We start from the raw sequence: 22,241 nt of genomic DNA on the forward strand, positions 1-22,241 counted from the left end.
TCAAGTACACAGTACCTCCTTAGGATTGAGGCTGTGTAGACCGCTAGCACTTTGTGGCTGGCTCGTGGGGCACTTTCTGCGGCTGACCTCTCATTCAAGAGAGTACACGTCGCCTTCCATTTCACTGACATTTCATTTAGATACAGCAGCCTATTCAGTATGTTATACAACTTCATGAGCCTTATAAGCATGAGATCATGCCTCCCCAAACCGGTATTATCGTGGCTTTGGTATGGAGTGGATATCTAGGCCGCAAAGGAGGCAATTGGAGTGATGTCACCCCGGAGACCCGCGCATAATATATTGTATACATATTGTATACAATACATTCTAATTTCAATTTACTGGAACGCCTGGTCTGTTGGAGATCTGTAGATCGAGTGGAGCTAGTATTGAGGGTTTTCTACGCGCGTTCCATATTACATAGTACTCCGTACTCCGTACATCCGCGCAGACTTTGTCCATGGATGTAATAATATTCTGACCCGTTGACTATAACGGACCACTTGGATTCTTTAAGTACAGTATTAGCATGTCTTATTGTCCAAGAGTACCTTGGTAATACAAAGCACAATACATTTGCTGCGCCATGTTTCAGGCAGTGTACTTTTAACGTTGTACTATTGTAGACGCCTCAGGTGGCTCGGGGGATCGACTTCCACGCAGAGCCCCATATAATAGTACCACGCTGATTTACGCTAAATACATGGTATTAGGCAGTCTCGAAGATATATAGATCTATGAACTTCTAGAACATGTCATTTCTTCTAGCCTGCAATGATTGAAAGGCAGAACATCCTAGAACACATTACATTCAGGAACCAAGGAACCCTGTGGAGTTGTCCTGGGGGCCATCCGAGGTTGTTCAACCTTCTACGGTTGCTTACTCCACTCCCAAAAATAGCCCGTGGCTGATACTTGCCATTCTCTATATTGCCTGCATGAAATTCGAACTTTCATAGCCAAGTCTCGCAGATAAGTTGGAATGTTTGTGTTACTCGACATGATTGATATTCCACCCACGGTGGCGTCGAGACTCTCCATCAAGCATTCGCTGTGCCAATATCTCAATCAGGTATCCTTTACAAGTACAATGGACCATCTGTTTCCTTGTGCAAATTATCATCCTGAAAATTGTGGTCTCCTTGCGGAATAGATGTTCATGGTGCCACCATCCAAGTCCCCTACTTGATTCGCTGTACAGTATTATGATCACCCCTATTCAACCGGTCTAAAACATTATGGCATTAGTATCTTCCACATTCATTTGTGCTGACTAAAAATTAGGTGAGTGGACTTTATTTCCTAGGTCGCCAATCCTTGCCCAAGACGTATTTGCACTCGGTGGTCTTCAAAGCTTTACTGAAAGCTTTACGACAGCTGATGAATTCCAGATTCTCATATGACCATAATAGTAGGTATCATTCTTTGAGCCGGTTCTACCAGAACATCCATGGATACCCTGCAAACGGGATGAGATGTAGTGTTTCTGATACTTAACCCGGAAATTACTTCAGATGCCATGAATGCTGCGCAGGTATTGGCAATCAACATGAAACTACCTATTCGTATCGAATATTGATGACGCTCTTGTGATAAATAACTTGGCGGTATTTCAGGGTCCAGTCACAATATCAGAGGGGCTCGTTCAATTCTGCTGTGAGATCCTCTCGACCATGGCGTTTTCTGGCCAACCAGTTATAATAGGCGCGATTCCCTCTTTTGGTGATAATAGCGGGCAAACAATAGAGCGACGAAGGAGATAACAGCAATTGCTAGCGAGCTTGGTGCTCTTTCTCGTCGGCGGTCAAACTGTATATCGAAGATCCTATTCTATTGAGAGATATTAGATATATGACGGTGATATGGCTAATTGATTGAGTGCAAAGCGATAACCTCACTGGACCCTTTTCTCCATAAAGCTGACAGACTTTTGATAGCCGAAGAGATACGGGAGATAATAAGAAAAGAGAAGGCAAAAGGGAGTGAAGAATACTAGCACTGAGGTATATCTCTTGACTAAAATGGCATGCTATGCATATTTGCAGGGTAGGTGGCGTTCCTGTCTGGGCGGCTACCCATCTCAATATTCACGCACACAAAGATATAGAAACGACTGTACTAACTATATCCAACTTGACTGATTCTATATTAGGATCGAAATCTTAAACTATGAGATAAGAATATGGTATGAGAAGGTAAGAAGTATAAAGGACAATGCACTTTGCACACGGAATACCGGTTACTGAAAATAGACGGAATAGAGAGATCCTGTACTCCGTACTCCGTACGGAATAGAAAGGTGATGAATATGCGTGAGCTAGGCACTATCACGGGTGTGACTCGGTTTGCACAGTAAAAATAGCCTGGGGCACAGACCCTCGACTTTTTTCCCCTCTCCAACTTCTCAAACCCCCAATAGCCAAGGGTGCTTAATCGAGGTATATGACTGGGCCTCAAATTTGGGTTGACCGGGTACTTTCATCCAGTCGTTCACATCTTCCCTGTTCCCCTCGGACCGCTCATTCATCTCACGCACTAAAGCGGTTCTGCATTCCGTGTGGTTGGACGATCGGCGGATTAGCGCCGGGCTGGGGGGTGATGAAGGTGCATCGTGAGGAGCGAGAATGCCCGCTACTCGATCTCACTGGCCCGTTACTCCACTGTGACAAGCTTGGCTGATCACTCCCGCCGGCCAGTCACACTCCCCCCCCAACGCCTCGAGGTACAGTGCACTTGCAGCCAGAGGGCTTGACAGGCTTTGAATCTTCCAATCATGTCCCTGGCCCCTGCTGCAAATTCCCCCTCGGCGCTTACTCTGGCCCGACTCAAGTGACGAGAATCAAAAGTCTGCATTTTGGTTCCCCCCGCCTCTCGGACCATGCCAGCACTCAAACATTATTGATATTCAAGGTGCCCAGGCCGGTTCCTGTCACTTTCTGATTATCTTCAATTTTTCTTCTTCGTTTTTGATCACCATCTGCTGCTTAATCCCCGTGTACGCAGGCTTCGCACACGGTGTCGGTGATTTATTACAAACCTGATATAGTTCAGCCCTTGTCCCACCACACTTGTGGTTTTTGGTGTATATTCGACTCGATTCCGGGTCGTTTTATTCCCAGTAGCCAGACCTGTGGCCGTCAAGTCGAGAGCTGGCTCTCTTGACCAAATTGTTTGATTTCTTTGCCTGCATTGTTCATCGACTCAATGGCGGTATCAGACGATAGCCGAGACAACTCTCCTGTAACCTACGACCCCGTTGTCCCTACGGATCTTACCCGTGCGTCTTATCACAGTGCAATGGGTCCTCCACCACAGCACACCGTGCGGGAGACACGCAGCGGCTCTGATACGAGCAATGCTTCGCTGAAGAGTCCGCGCACTGCTCGATTCGCCGAGGCCACCTCAATTCACTCTCCTATTGATCGCACAGAAGCTGGGTCATCACCTTTTGCTGACCCGCCCAAGACCCAGGCGAGGGGAGATGTTGGAGATGTGGGATTCGGTTACGTGGGAGCGAACAACGAGCATGCGAATGACCAGGTGCCAATGTCACCCTTCCGACCTGACCTGAAGGTGCCCCAGACGGCCAAGTCATTGAACCCTCTTAGTCCAACGTTCCGTGAGGAGTACTTGCTTGAGAAGCAAGAAAAGAAAGCCGAAGTGGAGAATGCCCGAGACTTGGTAAGAAAGCTGCTAAATTATGCCAATCAATGCAAGTTACTAATTGTCACCAGAGAATCAAACTCCGCGTCCGAATCGCCAAGGTCTTCCTCCGTTTTGTTAACTTCGGCTGCAGTCTGATTGTGTTGTCTCTGCTCGCTGTGACATTGACTGTCTTCAACGCAACCAAGCACCTGCCCACTCGTAACAGCCTTCCTGCATGGGCAGAGGGCACCAACCCATGGGCCCAGTACCTCCTTCTAGGCATGGCTTGCGTTTCCTTAGTCGCCTGTCTAATCGTGTTCTGGGCCTACCGAAAGGGCGGCCACGGACGTGCCGAAAAGACCGCCGTCTACTACACCGGCTTCTCAATCGCCTTCTTCGCCGTGAACCTCATTATGTGGATCGTCGGTGCAGCAGTGTACCAGCATTCCAAAGCCACAGGAGACAGCAAGGACATGTGGGGATGGTCCTGCGCGCAGAATACCCGCGAGCAACTCTACCACAACAGCGTCGACTATGCTCTCCTTTGCCGTCTACAAGACTGGGGCCTTGTTTGCGCCATCATTGAAGTCGTCATCGAAGTCCTGGTGATCCTGATCTACGTGGTAGTCTTCTACCGCGTCTGGAGCAAGCGCAAGCTGATGAAGTCTATGGACACCCGCGACAATGCCCGTTCAGATCTATATCTCGCCCAGCTGCGCCTGCAGTCAGCCCCGAATACCCCCGGCTTCGCAGGTTTCGCTTCCTATCCTCCCAAGTCTCCCTTCTACGCTGCCGGCCCCGTGGACCCCTATTCGGCCGCTGAGAAGGGTATGGCTCAACCCCAGACTACTCAGTATGCCTCACCACGTTCGCCTACCCGCCCTACCCCATCCTTCCAGCTCCAGCCGCCTCCTATCAAGGTTCAACAGCCAACCCCGCAGACTGCGCAAGAGGAGTTTGCTCCTTCTCATTACTCGCAGTCGCCGCCTCCTCACAGCCAGCGCCAGAGTCCGCCTATGAACAAGGGTAGTGCTCCCGGCGAGCGCACTTACGATTCTGTGCCGATTCCTGGGGCATATCAGAGTCCCATGGTGCCGGCGTTCCCGGCCCCTGTACGCAAGTAAATTTGAATGACGGCAAGCTTGTTTATATTTCGTTCTTTTCAACTGGGGTGTTTTGTTTCCCTTCCATTTTGCCTCGTGGGAAATGCAAGTGCTTAAAAAACATGAAAAAAAAACCTTTAAAAAAAGTGAAAAACCCGAAAACACATTTCAGGCCGTCAGTTTCGATCGATCTGGTTCAAAATCGAACACTTGTTCGACCTTCGTTTGTTTACCCTCTCCTTGTTATGGAGTTTAATGTACACCCTGGGGCACGTGGAGTTTTGGTGCGAGATACAGATACCTATTTGATGTTTGGTACACTGTTGGTGTATTTACTTTCTTTCCGTTTGGGTTTTGTCCAATAAATGAATATATTGCAATGATACATATGAATGAACTCCTTACCGATTTTCATCCCAGCGTCGTAGGAGAATTTTAACAAGCGTTTGTGCCAGCACTCAACACCCAAGTGACGAACTGACCCTACCTTAACTTAAGACTACTTGGCTATTGCACCAGAAATGATGTATGTGAAATCGTTTGAATTCATCCAACAAAAGAAGTAATCCGAAGAAACAAAAAGACCCAAGAGCGCCATTCACTGCGAACAGGAAAAAAACCAAAACCACAACGCCGCAAGGATCTACCAAGTCACACCGTCCTGTCCATCACTCGTGACCAACATGCATATCGTAGTGCTTCTACCCGTGTCAACTGTACATGCAACTAAAAACAAAAGCAAGGTTATCACATTCCTCCTCCCTCTTCGATGATGGCGTGCGTATCCCTAGTTACGAAGATCTCTTCCAGGGTAGCTGCATCAGGGCCCATCTTGCTTAGATCACTCTCGAGCACGAGGCCCTGTTCGTTGGCAAGATGCAGAAGACAAATAAACCCGAATGATGTGCTGATATCGCGTAGGGTTTCAGCCGGGTAAACTGCCTTGAGGGAGTTCATGATCTGTGTGAACCGTAGCCGGCCAGTATCCTTGGAACCGACAGGCTGCTCTGGACTCTCGGCCTTGGGTGTGGGCGGGACATGGGCATCCGATTCACTCTCGGGTTCGGTCGGAGCCTCACTGGAAACGGCCCCTGGTTGTGAAGCCGAAGCGAAGTCCACAGCATCAACCAAGCGCTCGCCCATGCCCTTCCACATCTCCGTTTTGAGGCGCCGGACGTCAACCTTCTTTGCCACACGTGCATATGCCACGTAGTCTGGTCGTGCACGGCGACCACCTTGTGTCACTAATTGTGAGCCGTAGCCGCCAGCTCCCGGTCGACCAGGAGTGGCGCCGACCATATTCAAGAGCGCGCTGAGTCCAGTTGCTCCACCTGCTTCTCCCGCTGATGTGCCTTGAGGTCCGTCTGCTGGCGGAGAAAGCATCTCTCGGGCGTCTGCGAATGGCAGATTGTCGTCGTCATCGAGATCCATGCCGTTCGGGAAAGCAAGACCATCGTCATCAGCAAAGAAGTTGGCATCATAGGCACCGGCAGCACCTTCCTCCGCGGCGTTTTCTTCCGGTTTGCGATTTGCCCAGAAGGCCTCGTCCATGTCTCCATTACCAGCCGTCAAATCCTGCCGACGGCGTTTGCCCAAAATCTTCTTTGAGCCCATCTTTGCCTTTGGCTTGAGGAACAGTGTGAGTAGGTTGCGGGAGTTGAAATGCTTGTCATCGGGAAGAAGGTTGCGACCCTTCGTCTTCCACTGCGTCTTGGGTAATGAGACGGCGGAGTTGGAGCTGGCCGGTGTATAGATCAATTCCGCGACAGCAGGATCCAGAGGGGCAGCAAAATCAATCTCAAAGGGCTCCTTCTCTTTGCGTTGCTTGGGTGCTGACGTAGCCGGTGTTGCATGTTCTTTGATTCTCCGAATCTTCCAGTGTTCTGGGCCAGCCCAGTTCTTTTGTAGCGCGTTGTCAAAGTAGCTTAAAATGTTTTCGTGGTCGTGACTATTAGTTTGATGAGACATAGAGATGGCATATGCGTCTTCATCGCCATCTTCGCCCTCACCATCATTCTCTCCATCATGGGCTACCCGGTGAACATTTAACATTGGTTCCAAGGCGGCTTCCCGAGCCCATACCTCTCCTCCGTCACCGAACCCGGTATCGCCACTGAGATCGAATCCAGCAAGGGTAGCATCATCGTCGTCAAACCCGACGGCGTTGTCGTCATCGAGCATGATACCAGATGGGTCGTCAGGTGCGCGTCCGTCTTCGTCCATCTTGTCTTGCCGCCATTCATCTGGCGCTTTGAGGAGAGGGAGGTCCAGCGAGCCGCTGGGATCACCTAAGTCGAGGTTTTTGAGCGATGGACAAATATCTTGTTCGTCGAGCCGATCCAAATCTGGGAAAAACTGGCTAGCTAGAGTGGCAAGGTCGATTTCTGTGTTATCTTCAAAGGTATCGCTTGCGGGTTTCGGGGCTGGTTTTGTTTGGTCCTCGGTCTGCTGGTCTGGATCCGTAGACCCTTGACGGTCATCTTCAGCAGTTTTGGCGCTATCATCCACAGCATCGTCGCTGCTGTCAAACACGATTCGTCCATGGCTGTCGATAGCGAGGTGGTTCAGAAGCAAGCCCTTGGCGCCTCCTTCATCAAAGTCTGCTGATGCTTTTTTGAATAGCGGGTCCACAGCGAATTCTAGCTCGAACTTCTTCAGTTGCAATGAAGAGAATGACGGGGCGAGGGTAGCCTCGTGGGAACGTGTCTAGACACATCTAGTTAGTCAAATCCTAGATCTCTCATCCTGTATAAATCCTACCTTTTTGCGCGACTTGCGAGGCTGACCATCTTCGCCTTCCTCATCCTCATCGCCATCTTCTGCGTCCTCCTCCTCCCCGCGCCCTCTCTTGTCGCGGCTATCAGCCAGTCCACTTAGAAGTTTCCCCGTTTCCGTCGCGACACTGTCCACTCGGCTGGTGTAGATCTTGACACAACCGTCAAGGGTGCAACTGGCCTTTTGGAAGTTTACACCATCTCCTTCTTTCAGCAATGACATGTCGTGAAAATAGTCGATCAGCGCAAAGTTCCAGGAGTTATTCGCATTGATTTTGTTATCGGTCGCCATCTTCATCCACTCTTCAAAATTGGCCAGGATCGGCACGCGCTTCATCGGTGTTACTGCGCGGCCATTGACATCACTAGTGCGACTGCGATGACCGGAAGGCCGAGGTGTTGCGGGACTGTCGCTTCCTTCACGATCGTAGGTGTATCGCCGGGGTGGCATAGGCGTCTTGACTGCGGCTTTAATCTGACTCATTTGGCGATCATGAAGCGCTTGACGAGCCTCCATACGCGCTGCCTTCTCGCCCTCATCGTCGTTGAGGGGAATCCTGATTTAATTAGTTGGTTGTTATCACCAAGAAATACCCAGATACGTACTTGACCGGAGAGTTCTTGTGCGGGGTCGAGGTACCGTTAGAACGGCGATGTACCTTGTTTGCGACACGCGGCATGGTTGCGGTTGCCCCCGATAGGGGATGGCGATAACAGCGTTGAGATGGAAAGTTCGATAGAGAGAGGGGTTGATGTCGTCGAAGCAAAACAAATGGGGAAGTCAACAAACATACGGTGGTCGAGGCGCACCAATGACGCACTGGTCGTCACGTAATCAAGATCCTTGATGCCTGGAATATCAGGTTTCAACATCGTACCCTGGTCCATTCTTTTGAACATTCAACAACTAATCCTCCCATATTTGATTGCAACTACTACCTTTTGGCCATCTTATCTAGTTTTACTTATAGTTATCCTATCTGCGATCCATCCCCTCAACCTGTTTCTTCAGTGCAACGACGATCGGTGAACTAACCGCATTGGCCCACTCCCGAGGTCCGCCACAGCTCCTCCCAGCTGACATCACCGGACTCCTCACCGCACTCACCACGCTCGCATATACAAACCAACATCAGTTGGACGCGTGGGGTATACATTGTACATGCATTGAGTCTTCAATGTTGATGCTTTTTGTATAAGTTAGTCTACAATATCTCAAGTCTCCGGCCCACGATGCCGCAACACTTTTCGCCATAATGAACCAGCTGCCGTCCTTCCTGCAGCCTGCCGTCCGGAAGCCACGATACTCAACCCGACCATTTTATACCACGCTGTTGGTGTTTACACTTGTTGCAACAGCGAGTTGGTTCCTAACTGGTACTACACATGAAAATGGCCAGTTTGCGCAACCAGGTACAGAGCCACATATAGACCTGTTCAGGCGAGATGCCGAACTAGAGGTATCTTTCCCTTTCCCAACCCTTTCCTGTGAGATGGAGCCGAAGACTAAATGGTGTACTGTCACACAATTATATAGTGTCGCTCGGTCCGCAATGTTAAACACCAGTGTGCATTCGTCCGTGCCAACTGCCCCGATCACGAGGATGGCCTAATCTCTTACCTTCAATTTTACTATTGCGGGCTGGCAGATGCAAAACCGGTAGCATTCACGATATTGATACTCTGGCTGTCACTGCTCTTCAGTACCATCGGCATCGCGGCAAGCGATTTCCTGTGTATTGATCTGAGTACATTGGCTAGCATTCTAGGTTTGAGCGAGAGTCTCACAGGCGTGACATTCCTTGCATTTGGCAATGGAAGCCCTGACGTGTTTTCGACTTTTGCCGCCATGCGGTCGAATAGTGGGAGCCTGGCGATTGGTGAGTTGATCGGCGCGGCAACTTTTATCACCTCCGTTGTCGCAGGCTCCATGGCATTAGTTCGCCCATTCAAGGTCGCGCGAAGGAGCTTTGTCCGAGATGTGGGCTATTTCATAGTGGCCGTTATTTTCAGCATGTTTATGCTGGCCGATGGGAAACTTCATGTATGGGAGTCAGCTGCAATGGTAGGCTTGTATGCCTTCTATGTTGTATTGGTGGTGACGTGGCACTGGTATCTGGTGCGGCGACGCCGAAAGAACGAGAGAGATCTCGCAGCGCGAGCCCACTTCCATATACCGGAGAACCAAGAACTCGAGATCGAAGAGTCCGTTGAGGACGATGATCCGGGTGTAGCGTCAGAGTCACGAAGTCTTCTCCGCGGAGCTTCGACTGAGGATTTTGATCTTTTGGAACGTGTCGAGCCTGTTCCTCTATGGAAAGAAGAGGATGACGAGGACGATGAAACACGCAACCGGTACTTGGCCGAGATTCGTGACAACATGCATGTCTATCGCCCCGTGAAATCGAGACGTAACACGATGAATCCCATTCGACCGAGTCTTGTCGGTGCATTGGAGTTTCAATCTGTTCTTCACTCACTGCAGAAATCAAGAAGCACCCGTCACAATCCGACAATCAGCCTGAACAGCTATTCAGATGACGAGTCCAATTTCGACACGCGCTCGGTGGCATCGCATCCTCGTGCTAGCCGACCATCAACTAGTAATGACCGCTTGTCGCCGTCCAGCGCAGGAGGTTCATCTCGAGTTCGAGCTGTGTCAGCGAATGACGCCTTGGGGTTGAAATTTGACTCAAGTGTTTTAGAGCCCCGGTCACCAGAAGGTCCACTGCTTACAGTGAGCAAACCTTCTTTTGAGGACACTTCGGGGCAAGAAGCCATGCAGTCACGCCAACTCCCTCCAATTAATACTGGGATGGCATTGGATGTGTCTTCTGCGAACCAGTCGCCGAGTCTAAGTCCAGGTACCACAAGTCCCCAAAGCCCTGACCGGCTCGCTCCATCGGACGCGTTTAACTCTCCCAATTACCACAACGGAGGGATAAATGACCGGTCTCCAATGTCAGTATCTCCCAGGGGCACTACAACCCGCCATTATTCAGGCTTCGGGCTAGAAAGCCCCTCAGTGCCCTTCCCATCGTATACTGATGTACCCTCCATGGCACTCTCACGACCACCCAGCATTAGACTTCCAAGTTCAGCCAGCCCGTTAGAACGGCTACAAGTCCATGACGGGCATGGTGATTTCGCTCATGTAGGCCTCCCTTTCGGAAAATACCTCAGGAATTGGTGGCCTGACTCGATTCCCCCTCCCCAGCAGATTGGTTGCACACTCTTCCCGACCTTGGCGGGCTGGAAATCTAAAACTGTGTGGGAACGATTGCTCGGTATTATCGCAGCTCCCAGTGTCTTGCTTCTTACCATAACTGTCCCAGTCGTTGAGCCTGAGACACCAGAGTTTGTGGACCCAGACCCTATACCCTCGGTGATCATTCAGGACGTCGATGATGGAGAGAATCCTTCCCCGAGGGTTAGACTGCCAGCCGATAGTCCAGTGCTCGTGGCTCAGGCACATGACCATGACGGGTCAGCTTCTAGCATGCCGCCAACCCACCCCCATCGAAAGTCCTCGTACGAACACACCGTCCGCCCCCGATGGGACTCAGAACTCCCGGCAGTGCCAGTGCCGAGCTCACCTACTGTGAATCCTTTGCCAACAAAAGACTGGAATCGTTGGCTGGTTTCCATCCAGCTTTTCACGGGTCCCTTCTTCGTCGTACTCATTGCCTGGACGACTGTGGATGAAGACCGTCAGCTGCGCAACCTCATTCTCCCCTCCCTTGTCTCCCTCTTATTCTCCTCCATTTGTCTCACAGGCCTCATAATAAGCACCCGTCGTCAACGAAACAGCCGACGTCTCAGTGCGGATCTTTCTATTCCGCTTCTCCCTCACGAATCCCAGCCCCACCTCGCCACCCTCCCATCGCAATGGCGGCCCTTCCTCTCCCTGCTTGGCTTCTTAGTAGCCATATCCTGGATTGCCACGATTGCCACAGAAGTTGTCTCCCTCCTCAAGACCATCGGCGTTATCCTCAACATCTCTGATTCCCTACTCGGATTGACCATCTTCGCTGTCGGGAACTCGCTAGGCGATCTAGTCGCTGACATCACAGTTGCCCGACTGGGGTATCCGGTCATGGCCCTCAGCGCCTGCTTCGGTGGTCCTATGCTCAATATCCTCCTTGGTATTGGACTTGGTGGTTTGTATATGACCATTAATGGTGGGAACAAGAGACACAATGAGGCGCTGCAGGATATCGCCCCTGTGCAAGTCCCCTATGAGATTGCCATCTCCAAGGTACTCGTTATCAGCGGTGCGACGCTTTTGATTATCCTGGTTGGGCTTTTGATTGTTGTTCCTATGAACAACTGGAGAATGGATCGCAGGGTCGGGTGGGGTCTTATCGCTGTTTGGTGTGTGAGTACCTTAGGGAATGTGATCGCCGAAGTTTTCTGGTGATGTTGGGGCATGAACACGCAAATCGGGAATGGCGATTATTCGTCCGGTTTTTTTTTTGGTTCAGTTTGGTGTTGGTGTTGATCAGGCATCGTGGCTTTTGCTTTTCTGCTTTCCAGTTTGCAATATACAGCTAATCGCATGCTGATAGTACAGTCCTTTCGCATGTGAAATGATCGCGAAAGTATTATGATATATGAAATGCATCCCTGTTCAACTCTGAATTTCTGTATCACCAAAGCTTTTTTTTAATATTTGCCAATGGCATTATCACGATAGCTATATGTGTTGCCTCTATGGGCCTCTCATAGCTTCGGGTGTATCGCCTTGCACCTTCCAATTCCCCTTTTGAAACGCCGGCAATTCCCCTAACTTCTTAAATAATCCCACGACGTGTGGTAGTCCATCCAGGTTGGTTCCATAAGCAAGCGCCATCTCCACCGCCGGTGCAAAGCAAACGTCAGCCATGGTCACAACATCCCCCACCGAGAATTGCCCTCCATATTTGGCCAGTAGTTCATCATACGCCGTCAGACCAGCGAGAAATACCTCTGTAACAAACGTGATCTGATCCTTGGCTTCACCTCGAATGGCACGGACTCTTTTAGCGATCCGCCCATTGGTGATAGGTTGGATATCATTAGTGATGATGTTCACCATCTCTCGGACCCGGGCACGCTGCACTAGATCCCCACTTGGAGGTAGTAGTGGTGTCAGGGTGGGCAGGCTTTCTTCCAAGTACTCCAGAATAGCGATTGATTGGGTGAGAACAGTCTCGTTCCCGTCTTCCTTGATGATGAGGATCGGTACGGATTTGCTTGGATTCAGAGCTTGGAACTCAGGGCTTTCGTGCTCGGCCTTGCCGAGATCAATGTAGTTGTGCTCAACAGGGATGCCCTTAAGGTGCATAGCAATAACCACACGATTTGTGCATGTCGAGCGGAAGTATGAGCAAAGGCGATATGTTTTAGTATTATTGATTGCCATTTTGGGGATGAATAGTTTCGGAAGTTCTATCGTGGTGTTGTGTCGCGCGAGTTGTGAGAAAGTCGATACATTGTGTCTCACCCTTTGTAATTCAAATATAACTGGAGCCAGTTAATACTTCTCTTATCTTTGTTTCTACAAGGGTTCCCGGAAGTTCCTGGTACACGATACGTACCTAGTGGGGTACTCATCTCCACGGAGGCAAGCTAATCCAATAAATAGTTAGTTATATATCAGTTATATATCTAGGTAATTCTACATGTGTACATGTCGTAGGCTGCCATATATTATGGAAATGTGAAACAGTCGCCCGTCGGTACTCCGATATAGACAGGGGGATGTGACCTCTTGCACTCCTAAATGACCTCTCCACTAAACCAACCCTTCTGAGAAGTCCTCTGGCCCAAATATAAAATTGTCGAAGTCAAAGTTGACATCCTTGAAAATATCATCGAAAGAAACTTCAGAAGACCCATCTACCATCAAGTCACACCCACTGCCATCCATACTGGGGTAAGGCTTGCCCATAATCCTGGCCGCGAGGGTCTCAAATGTCCACACACATTGCTGAACGTAGGGGCTTAAGTGTTCATGGGCGTGAAGTGCCAGAAGCACACTCTTCCAAGACTGGGAAACAGAATCTGTGAAAAGTTCTGATTGGAACATAGCTGCGAGGAAGTTGGCACCTGCGATGTGAAGGTAGTATATTCTGTACCACCATGGAAGAATTCCGATTGGCTCATCTGACTCGAGCGTCTCGTTAACTAGTGAGGTCACCTGCTGCGCGGCTTCAATGCACATGCTGGCACTTTCACGTAGGAGCCGGTGGCTTAGACTTTGTGGTTTTAGTGAGGGGTGGGTGTCTGTTTTCATTGAGTAGAAGTGGGCGAGCATAGGTCTGAATAGAAAGATCCGGTGGTGGAGGTAGCTACATAGAACAATAAAAATCGATTGTGGTGAGTGAGGTTAAAGAGTTCTTAGCTTACCGAAGATGAAGCAAGTATCGCTCAGCTCGGGACGACCTGTCAACAATCATTCTGAGGTTTTGCGACTGCCAATCGCTGGGGAGACTATTTTCCCAATCTTGAAGGCATGCATCTAGTTGCAATGCCGCATTCTGGTACTCGTCTTGCTGAGATAGGACTGGAGGGCGAAACCTGCCTGCGAGACTAGTTCGCGTCTGTATCTGCGCCAACTGAATTTGATTTCCGATTTCGTGGAGTCCCAATCCCCAGGTATCATGCATCGCTTTCTGGGCTAATTGTTGGGAGCTAGCTTTTGGCGGGGATGGTATTAGCACCAATGACGAGGTCTTACCCAGTGACCAGGAAATGCATCTATATGAAGTGAGTGAGTGAGTGAGTGACGACCATGGAAGAGAAATCATTCCATGACATACCGATCGAGCGCAACACAGCTAGCCCATACCTTCTGTTTCAGGGCTTTGTTATCACTAAATCCGTGCACCAAGGGCATCTCGGACAGATGGCAGCACATGTTCTGTGCAATTCGCATCGCCAACCCCGCCGTCATCCATGTCTTCTGTTGATTGTTGGTGCAGTGGAGGTATCGATTCATCAGCATCAGGCACTGTACGAGTTCAAGTGATGCGGGTTTCCATAGCATAGACTCTGCCGGAAGCAGGGCCCATGCGCGCTGAAAAAAGCAATTTCCTTCCTCGTTTCTTTGGTGCAGTATGATGTTTTCTTGTCTTTGAATCGCCAGGGCAAACACTACATTGAGAATACCAAGCCAGACGTCGTAGTCTTTGTAGGGTGGCATCATAGGTGTTGAATATGCTTTTTCATAATTTTCAAGGAAGCGCTGGCGATCTAGCACTGGCTCCATAGGGTCAACGTACTGCCAGTATATGTCAATCAATTGATCGCCATATGCCCGGGGAGGCAATTCGGTCGACGAAGACAAAAGACAGGATTGAGAAGGTAGATCAAGATCTCCAAATAGCGGCGCATCTACGAGTGGGATCTGATGACAAGCGGTGGGAATGAGCCCTGCCCTCATATCAATGGCAGCAGCAACCTGGCCGGCAAACTGCCCATGTGTGGTATAATATGCCCGGTTAGGCTCTACCTCTTGATGCTTATCCACATGATGAGATCTAGGCAGTGAATCAGACGTTGTAGGAGTTGCAGCTACCGATGCTGGTGGAGTTTGAAGTGAAGGTGCCGAAGATGTGAGGGGAGCCAGCATAGGAACTGGGTTGTGAACTGATGATGTTTGTCCACGAGGTTTACACTTTGTCTGTTTCTTAACGGCATTGGCAACGTGGCCATAAGCACACATCTTCCCTCTCTCTTGACATCTGGTGCATGCTGTATGGTTTGTGTCAGCCTTGTGCACGAGGTCTGGGGGCTAATGGAACAATGGAAGTAAGAGATACCTGGGCGAGCGCCATCACATTTTATCTTCCTCAAGCGACATAATTGACAGGCGTTTGAGACTCTCAGTCTCTGCCTGCGTAATGGCTTCGACGGTGTGTCCTGCTCAATCATCACTTCTAATGTATATTCTTTGCTCCCGTATCTGACAGGACAGTGAACCCGCGTCGCCCAGGGCGATCTACTGGATTGATAATCAGATGGTCCACCAATCATATTACATGCCGCGTCAAAGACTGGCCCACTGCGGAAAGCTCTTTCATTCGTTGATAATCTCCACTAATTACAGAAAGCAGCCAATGAGAACCTTGAAGTGCGTGCGTCTTCCATCGATTGACCAATGAAAGAGCAGTCCGTTTTTGATGCTTCGCCGTCTGCTAAACCGTTATATAGATCGAAAGCCACGACAAAAAAAAAGGCTCTCTTCATGGACAGTCTGGAGTTGAAATTTGCGCTCTCAATAATATCCAATTTGTTCAGAGAAAGAGCTAGCTCCGTCCCCCTCTCCGTTATTTTCTTTTCCAGTCTTGGCCATAACCAATCCACTATATTGATCTATATATTCCTCCCTTGAACTGTTAAGACAACTACATGTCTGATAACGAGACAAAAGCACCTGCTGATGTAGGCGAGGTCGAAGGCGGCTACACCTTTGATGGCTCTGGCACCGAAGATGATCCATTCGTGGTAGAGTTCCAGAAAGACGACCCTAACAATCCGATGAATTGGAGTGAGTCCCGCAAATGGTTCATTGCAGCCATTGCGACTTTCTCGGTTTTTGCCGTGACCTTTACCTCCTCCGCATACTCTGTGTCAGCAAATGAAGTCTTGCAGGACTTTGACGTCAACACCGAGGTCTTCATTGTCGGCCTTTCTCTCTTTGTGCTAGGATTTGCAATTGGCCCTGCCGTATGGGGTCCCTTGGTAAGTCATTAAACCATATGTCACTTTGAGTAACCCTAACTAACCATATTTTGTTCAACAGTAAGTCTCGATAATGCCATCCTATACATGTATTGTACGCAGAGTCCAATAGCTAACATTAGATCAAGATCGGAACTATATGGAAGACAGATTCTCTGGGCTAACACTCATATCGCCATGGTCGCCTTTCTGGGAGGATCTGCAGGCAGCCAAAACGTGGCGACCCTCCTTATACTGAGATTTTTTGCCGGCACATTTGGCGGCTCACCACTAGTCAACTCTGGTGGAACTATTGCCGATCTCTTCCCGCCTGCTCAGCGTGGCCTAGCGTTGACTATCTACTGTGTTGCACCCTTCCTCGGTCCCATTTTGGGTCCAATCGTGGGCGGGTTCGTGTCTGAGAACATCGGATGGAGATGGGTACAAGGTGTCTGCGTGATCTTCATTGGCATAATCGGCATTCTGGGCATCGCCTTCATTCCTGAGACATACGGCCCAGTGCTGCTTCAACGACGGGCATGTCAGCTTTCCAAGGCTAATGGCAAGGTCTATGTGAGCATTCTGGAAAAGAACCAGGGGAAGAAAAAACCATCGGAAGTCTTCAAGCGCGCTTTGTTCCGTCCCTGGATCTTTCTCTTCCTCGAGCCCATTGTCTTGGTATCGTCACTCTACATGGCTATTATCTACGGCACTGTCTACATGTTTATGGGCGCTATGCCGATCGTGTACAATGAAGACCGAGGTTGGAGCGAGGGCACCGGCGGACTGTCATTCTTGGGAATTGCTGTTGGTATCATCTTTGGACTGATTTATGCTATATGGGACAACAACGGCCGCTACATGAAGCTATCCGTGGCGAAATCTGCAACGGCTGAGTCTCGCTTGCCACCTGCGATTGTTGGAGGTATCGCCCTCCCCATCGGCATGTTCGCCTTTGCCTGGACCAACTACCCCAGCATCCACTGGTCTGTTAGTATCATCCTGTCTGCGCCGTTCGGATTCGGTTGTGTACTTGTCATTCTACCCATAATGAACTATTTGATCGATACTTACACAATCTATGCGGCCTCTGTCCTGGCTGCAGCTGCCATCTTCCGCTCGGTCGTGGGCGCTGTCTTTCCCCTATTCACAACACAGATGTATCACAATCTGGGAATTCACTGGGCATCCTCCATCCCAGCATTCATGACTCTCGTGTGCATGCCATTCCCGTTGATCATGTATCGTTATGGTGCATTGGTTCGGATGAAGTGCAAGTATTCATTCGAAGCGGCAGAGATGATGAAAAATATGCAAATGCAGCAAACAGCTGCTTCAGCGGAGAATGACAAGGATGGAGCGTAAAGCGGTCTTAATTTCAACAATCCTACGTTGGAAAGTGGGCTCAGGGAAATATCTTCTGTCGGGGGCGATTTGAAGGCATATTGAACAGTGCCTCGCTAAGGCTGCCGTGAAGGGTGCAAAGGTTGGAGGTATGGCTACTCGATTGCCAGAGCCTCAGATGTTTATGTTTAGCTTGTTTTCGTTTCTATCCTAGCATTTACTATGTGATATATAAACGAGTATTTTAACATAAAATTGCTTAATAATGTTTGATAAGACAGCTGACTTTTTATGGAACAAAACGCCTCGCTAATCACCAGAGCGCGATGGAAACCTGGTAAACAAGGGATGTTTGTAAGGGCCATCTCTATACATCGTACCCAGCAACTAAAAAAGAAACTCCGAAATAGCAGGGTAGACCACAGCTTCGTACTAAACAATGTCCTTGCGGGTGATGTGATTGAGCTCACACATCTGGCGGAACTCGACATTCTTATCGAACAATGCAAGTGGACTCTGGAAATCGACAATTCTACCTTGGTCTATTATGCAGATTCGGTCATAACGTATGATCGTTTGCAGTCGATGGGCAATGCAGATTACTGTTCGGTCCTGGAATTCCTCTAGCAGTGTCTGCTGCACTGCTCGATCCGTGTCTTGGTCAACGGCAGAAGTAGCCTCGTCACAAACGAGGATGCGAGGATCTCGCACCAAAACACGTGCCAACGCTAGCAACTGTCGCTCACCAAGAGAAAAGTTCTTGCCATCTGGTAGAACTTCTCGGTCAAGGTGCACTTGCGGATAAAGGTTGGTTTTCTTAAGTGCATCGCAGAGAACATCATCTGGGTATTCTCCAGAGGGGTCCAAGTTTGTTTGAACCGTGCCCTGGAAAAGGGTTGGATCTTGAGGAATGATAGCTAATTTGGATCTCAGGGAGTGAAGGTTCAAATTTGCAATGTTCACATTGTCAATGACAACCGACCCATGCTCCAGAGGGAAAAGTCGAAAAAGAACGGATACAATTGAGGATTTGCCTGCACCGGTACGCCCAATGATGCCGACTTTTTCCCCATCATTGATTGTGAGGCTGACATCTTGCAGTGCTTGGGGATGATCACTGTGGTAGCGTAGGCTGACTTCCTTCATGATTATGGTTCCCGTTTCTGGCCAGGTTGATGGTGGCACAGTAGCTGACTCGGACATCTCTGTCGGGATTTCATTGCCATAATATATCATTCTCTCGACTGTGATGAAAGAGTTTTCAATCTCAGCGGTTTGGGAAACAATGCCAGGGATTATTTGTACGACAGCGATGGCGTATGTCATTAACAAACCAGACATACTTGCTGGAATGGAGTTGTCGGACATGACAATCAAGGCGCCGACAAACAGAATGAGAACATTGCCCAGTGTATCCAGCCGGAGGTTCAACCACTGCTGGCTTGCTGACATCAAATATGAAAAGTTACTCGCTTCATCGATGGCGACACCCAATCGACTTTGGAAAATATGCTGGACGCCAAAGCTTCGGATGGTCTGACGGCCTGCAATGCACTCAACGGTATTTCCTGCAACATTAGAGCGTGATATAGTCTCGAAGCGCTTCAACTCCTGCCTGGAAGCGCGATAATAGCTAGAAGTATAGTATACGACCAAATAAATCACTGGCAAAGATAATACAAACTGCAAAGATCATATATCAGTTCAAGGCCAAGCCAATGCAATAGAACGCAACTGTAACTTCAACTGCTATATTCCACTTACAAGAGGAAACTGGACAGATATCAGTAGGAATGTGGAGAAAGCAATGCCAATTAGCATGAAGAATGCCTGGACTGAGCCACTAACACCATTGTCCAGCTGACTCACGTCACTGGAGAACAGGTTCATCAACCGGCCAACTGGATTGGCAGTGTGAAATGACATAGGCGCGTACAAGACACGCCGGAGAGCTGCCTTAAACAAATTGTCACTAGCTCGCAAGCCGGTAATTGAAGCCTGACTAAGATACGCCCACGCGAGAACGCTCTGGACTACCCCGAAAATGACATAGCCGACTATATAACCACGGTTATTCCACCCTAAGATGTCATCCACCCACCATGATAACCAAACGCTAGTGAAGATCCCAGCTATTTGGGAGATGGTCAATAGAGAGAATAGAATAGGCCAATGGAAGATCGAGCCCGAAGCTGAAAGGTACGTTTTGTAAACAGACCTGTGCACACTGCCCGACTTTTGAGTCTCGCTGTCTATCATTGTGTCTGTAAGAAGTCCGTTAGTTTTAATAACAGGCCATTTTAACCACCATAACTCCTTACTGTGATCTTGGTGACTATGTACTACTCCGTAGTCTTCATTGCCCAACCTATCATGTTCTGCATTCTTCGAACTCTTTGACTGGCAATCCTCCTGGGTAGGAATCAAATGCGACAGCAATTCATCTCGAGACGATGAATTGGACAGGCTTTCAGAAGCCTTAATATGGCCCTTTTCTAGCCACAAAATACGATCGCATTGGGTGATGATGTGCCTTTGGTGGGTCACCAGAATGCAGGTTTTCCCACGTAATAAGCCAAGAATAGCTTTGTTGAAGATGTGCTGGCCAACATCCGCGTCCACAGCTGATAGAGGGTCATCTAGAAGCAGTAGATTGGTGTCTGCGTATATTGTTCGTGCAAGGCTGATACGTTGTTTTTGGCCGCCAGACAGTGTGATACCCTGCTCGCCGATGTAAGTAGCGTCGCCATGCTCCCATGTCTTGAGATCTGGCTTCAAAGCACACGCTTCCACCACCTCATCGTACCACGGCTGTAGTAGAGGTTTCCCAAACAAAATGTTCTCCTGCACAGTTCCACTTTCAATCCACGGTACTTGGGAGCAGAAGGATCGTGTAGCGCCTAGTACGACATGCCCTCGAGTTTGGCTCATCTGACCGGCAAGAGCGAGAAGAAGGGCACTCTTTCCTGAGCCTACAGGCCCCGCCACTGCGATAAGCTCCCCTGGCTTGACTTGCAAGTCAACTTTACTCAGGGCTAAAGACGAAGTCTTACTACCTGGGATGCTGGATTCATCATGCATGCCCAACAGACTAGTCTCTTCGTCAATATTGGGAGAAGAGATACCATCATTGGCAGCATAATCCCAGGAAAAGTAGCCGTTGGTTATTTCGACGACATTGACAGCGTCAAAATTCCACTGGATTGTCTTCTGTTGATCCTCCGCCCTCAGGAATGATTCAATGCGTTGTATGGATATCCATGCATCGATGAGCTGGTTAAGCACCATGGGCAATATATTGAGAGGCTTGCGAAGACAATTGAACAGTGCTAGGGAGGAAAATGCCTCTGCGGCAGTCAGTCGACCATTGACTGTCATGAACATAATGAAAGATAACATGGCCGCATATGAAGGTAACGAGGTAGACAGGGACATGACCGTGCTCTGAAGACTTAATAGCTTGTGTTGCTGCTGGACCTCGGCCTCTCGAACATCAGAGATTTGACGGAGGAAGTATGGCTCCCAAGCATGGAATTTGACAAATTTCATATTGCGCAGTCCTTCAAGCAGGCTCAAGATTCTGTGATCTACCGCGGCATTAATTGCCACACGTCTTGACATGAGCCAACCCATGCTGAATTCCAGGCCTTTCGCACCCAAGCCAAGGAGTAAAAGACCACTCAGTGCGCTCCAAGTGAGATTGTAGAACAGGATTGCCAATGCCACAACCACGGCCACTGGCTCACTCCAAATCATGTTGGCATATAAAAGCGCGCTCTCAATCCGCTGCGAATCGACTGTGATAAGGTTCGATATCTTCCCATCAGTCCAGTTATTGCTTTCATTGTTAGAAAGCTTCAAGGATTTCTCAAAGATTATCGCAGTAAGAGTAGCCTTAACCTGGCTACCGACTACTTGGCCCAGATAATGGTAGTGTACAAGAGCGAAGCTCATCCCCATCTGGGTGGTGAAGAGCAAACCCACAAAGAACAAGGAGCTGGTGTGAGATGCCGAGTCATCTGATAGACTGACGAGAAAATACCTCAGTAACAAGGGTGCCATCACTTGCAGGAGGTTTGCAAACAACATGGCAATTCCTGCAAGCCAGAATTCAAATCTGAATGTGGCATGTAGGGCCCGCAGAAGGGGGGAACTTCTCTGATGAGAGAGACCATGCTGGAAGGATTCAACGACAACATTTTGGTGTACCGCAACCGCACGGGTTGGGTTCTGATTCCGGGTATCATCTCTCGTCAAAGGTCGAATATATCCGATCTTAAGACAAAGGCGTGGTGAGCTGTGTACGGGTTATATGCAGAGGAATTAGTCGGACAATCCAAAGACTTACAGATAACAAAGGAAAGATCCATTGGAAGGTCAATCGACTCAGTAGTCCGACACGGTCCTCGTGGGTAATTTTGGCGTGATTAAGTCCCTCCTCAGTAATAGAGCGATGAAAGATCATTTTTACTCAGTTCCATTTGTATCAATGCCAGATGGATGAATTGGAGTCCTTCTTATGTCTGGAAGTAGGCTGCCTAGTGGCTAGCGTGTTATCGAGAGGAAACAGGCTGGAGGTTGAGGCTGAATGTGTTACGTTGTTACATATAAGATACCCACAATATATAACTATAACCTTGAAATTCGTAAAATTACCCCATGTTAT

At 49.1% G+C, this 22,241-nt stretch overlaps 8 protein-coding genes across 8 annotated transcripts; 4 read left to right on the top strand and 4 right to left on the bottom strand.

Moving 5' to 3' along the window:
• Positions 1 to 3,207: 3,207 nt before the first annotated feature.
• On the top strand, positions 3,208 to 4,772 carry N7487_005972 (uncharacterized protein; the record flags this gene model as incomplete). The annotated part of the gene is made up of 2 exons (XM_056873719.1): positions 3,208 to 3,684; positions 3,738 to 4,772. The coding sequence occupies 2 exons, from the start codon at positions 3,208 to 3,210 to the stop codon at positions 4,770 to 4,772; spliced, it is 1,512 nt and encodes a 503-aa protein (XP_056731439.1).
• A 726-nt stretch (positions 4,773 to 5,498) lies between these two features.
• N7487_005973 (condensin subunit BRN1) lies at positions 5,499 to 8,263 on the bottom strand (the record flags this gene model as incomplete). Its single annotated transcript, XM_056873720.1, has 3 exons — positions 8,132 to 8,263; positions 7,512 to 8,082; positions 5,499 to 7,457 (listed from the first exon to the last, which is right to left on the bottom strand). The coding sequence occupies exons 1-3, from the start codon at positions 8,203 to 8,205 to the stop codon at positions 5,499 to 5,501; spliced, it is 2,604 nt and encodes an 867-aa protein (XP_056731440.1). The 5' UTR covers positions 8,206 to 8,263.
• A 518-nt stretch (positions 8,264 to 8,781) lies between these two features.
• Positions 8,782 to 11,945, top strand: N7487_005974 (sodium/calcium exchanger protein; the record flags this gene model as incomplete). The annotated part of the gene is made up of 2 exons (XM_056873721.1): positions 8,782 to 8,985; positions 9,063 to 11,945. 2 exons carry the CDS (start codon positions 8,782 to 8,784, stop codon positions 11,943 to 11,945), a joined length of 3,087 nt encoding a protein of 1,028 aa, XP_056731441.1.
• Positions 11,946 to 12,236: 291 nt separating this feature from the next.
• N7487_005975 (Glutathione S-transferase/chloride channel C-terminal) lies at positions 12,237 to 12,929 on the bottom strand (the record flags this gene model as incomplete). Its single annotated transcript, XM_056873722.1, has 1 exon — positions 12,237 to 12,929. One exon carries the CDS (start codon positions 12,927 to 12,929, stop codon positions 12,237 to 12,239), a length of 693 nt encoding a protein of 230 aa, XP_056731442.1.
• A 372-nt stretch (positions 12,930 to 13,301) lies between these two features.
• On the bottom strand, positions 13,302 to 15,233 carry N7487_005976 (putative transcription factor; the record flags this gene model as incomplete). Its single annotated transcript, XM_056873723.1, has 3 exons — positions 13,302 to 13,857; positions 13,916 to 14,266; positions 14,329 to 15,233. 3 exons carry the CDS (start codon positions 15,231 to 15,233, stop codon positions 13,302 to 13,304), a joined length of 1,812 nt encoding a protein of 603 aa, XP_056731443.1.
• A 686-nt stretch (positions 15,234 to 15,919) lies between these two features.
• N7487_005977 (Major facilitator superfamily domain general substrate transporter) lies at positions 15,920 to 16,316 on the top strand (the record flags this gene model as incomplete). Its single annotated transcript, XM_056873724.1, has 2 exons — positions 15,920 to 16,252; positions 16,314 to 16,316. 2 exons carry the CDS (start codon positions 15,920 to 15,922, stop codon positions 16,314 to 16,316), a joined length of 336 nt encoding a protein of 111 aa, XP_056731444.1.
• A 113-nt stretch (positions 16,317 to 16,429) lies between these two features.
• On the top strand, positions 16,430 to 17,596 carry N7487_005978 (uncharacterized protein; the record flags this gene model as incomplete). Its single annotated transcript, XM_056873725.1, has 1 exon — positions 16,430 to 17,596. One exon carries the CDS (start codon positions 16,430 to 16,432, stop codon positions 17,594 to 17,596), a length of 1,167 nt encoding a protein of 388 aa, XP_056731445.1.
• A 411-nt stretch (positions 17,597 to 18,007) lies between these two features.
• On the bottom strand, positions 18,008 to 22,040 carry N7487_005979 (uncharacterized protein; the record flags this gene model as incomplete). Its single annotated transcript, XM_056873726.1, has 4 exons — positions 18,008 to 19,258; positions 19,340 to 19,839; positions 19,897 to 21,850; positions 21,924 to 22,040. 4 exons carry the CDS (start codon positions 22,038 to 22,040, stop codon positions 18,008 to 18,010), a joined length of 3,822 nt encoding a protein of 1,273 aa, XP_056731446.1.
• Between the last annotated feature and the right edge of the window lie 201 nt (positions 22,041 to 22,241).

The sequence above is a fragment of the Penicillium crustosum genome, assembly GCF_028827405.1.
Source record: "Penicillium crustosum strain IBT 35664 chromosome Unknown utg000002l_segment0_segment0, whole genome shotgun sequence".
Lineage (NCBI taxonomy): Eukaryota > Fungi > Ascomycota > Eurotiomycetes > Eurotiales > Aspergillaceae > Penicillium > Penicillium crustosum.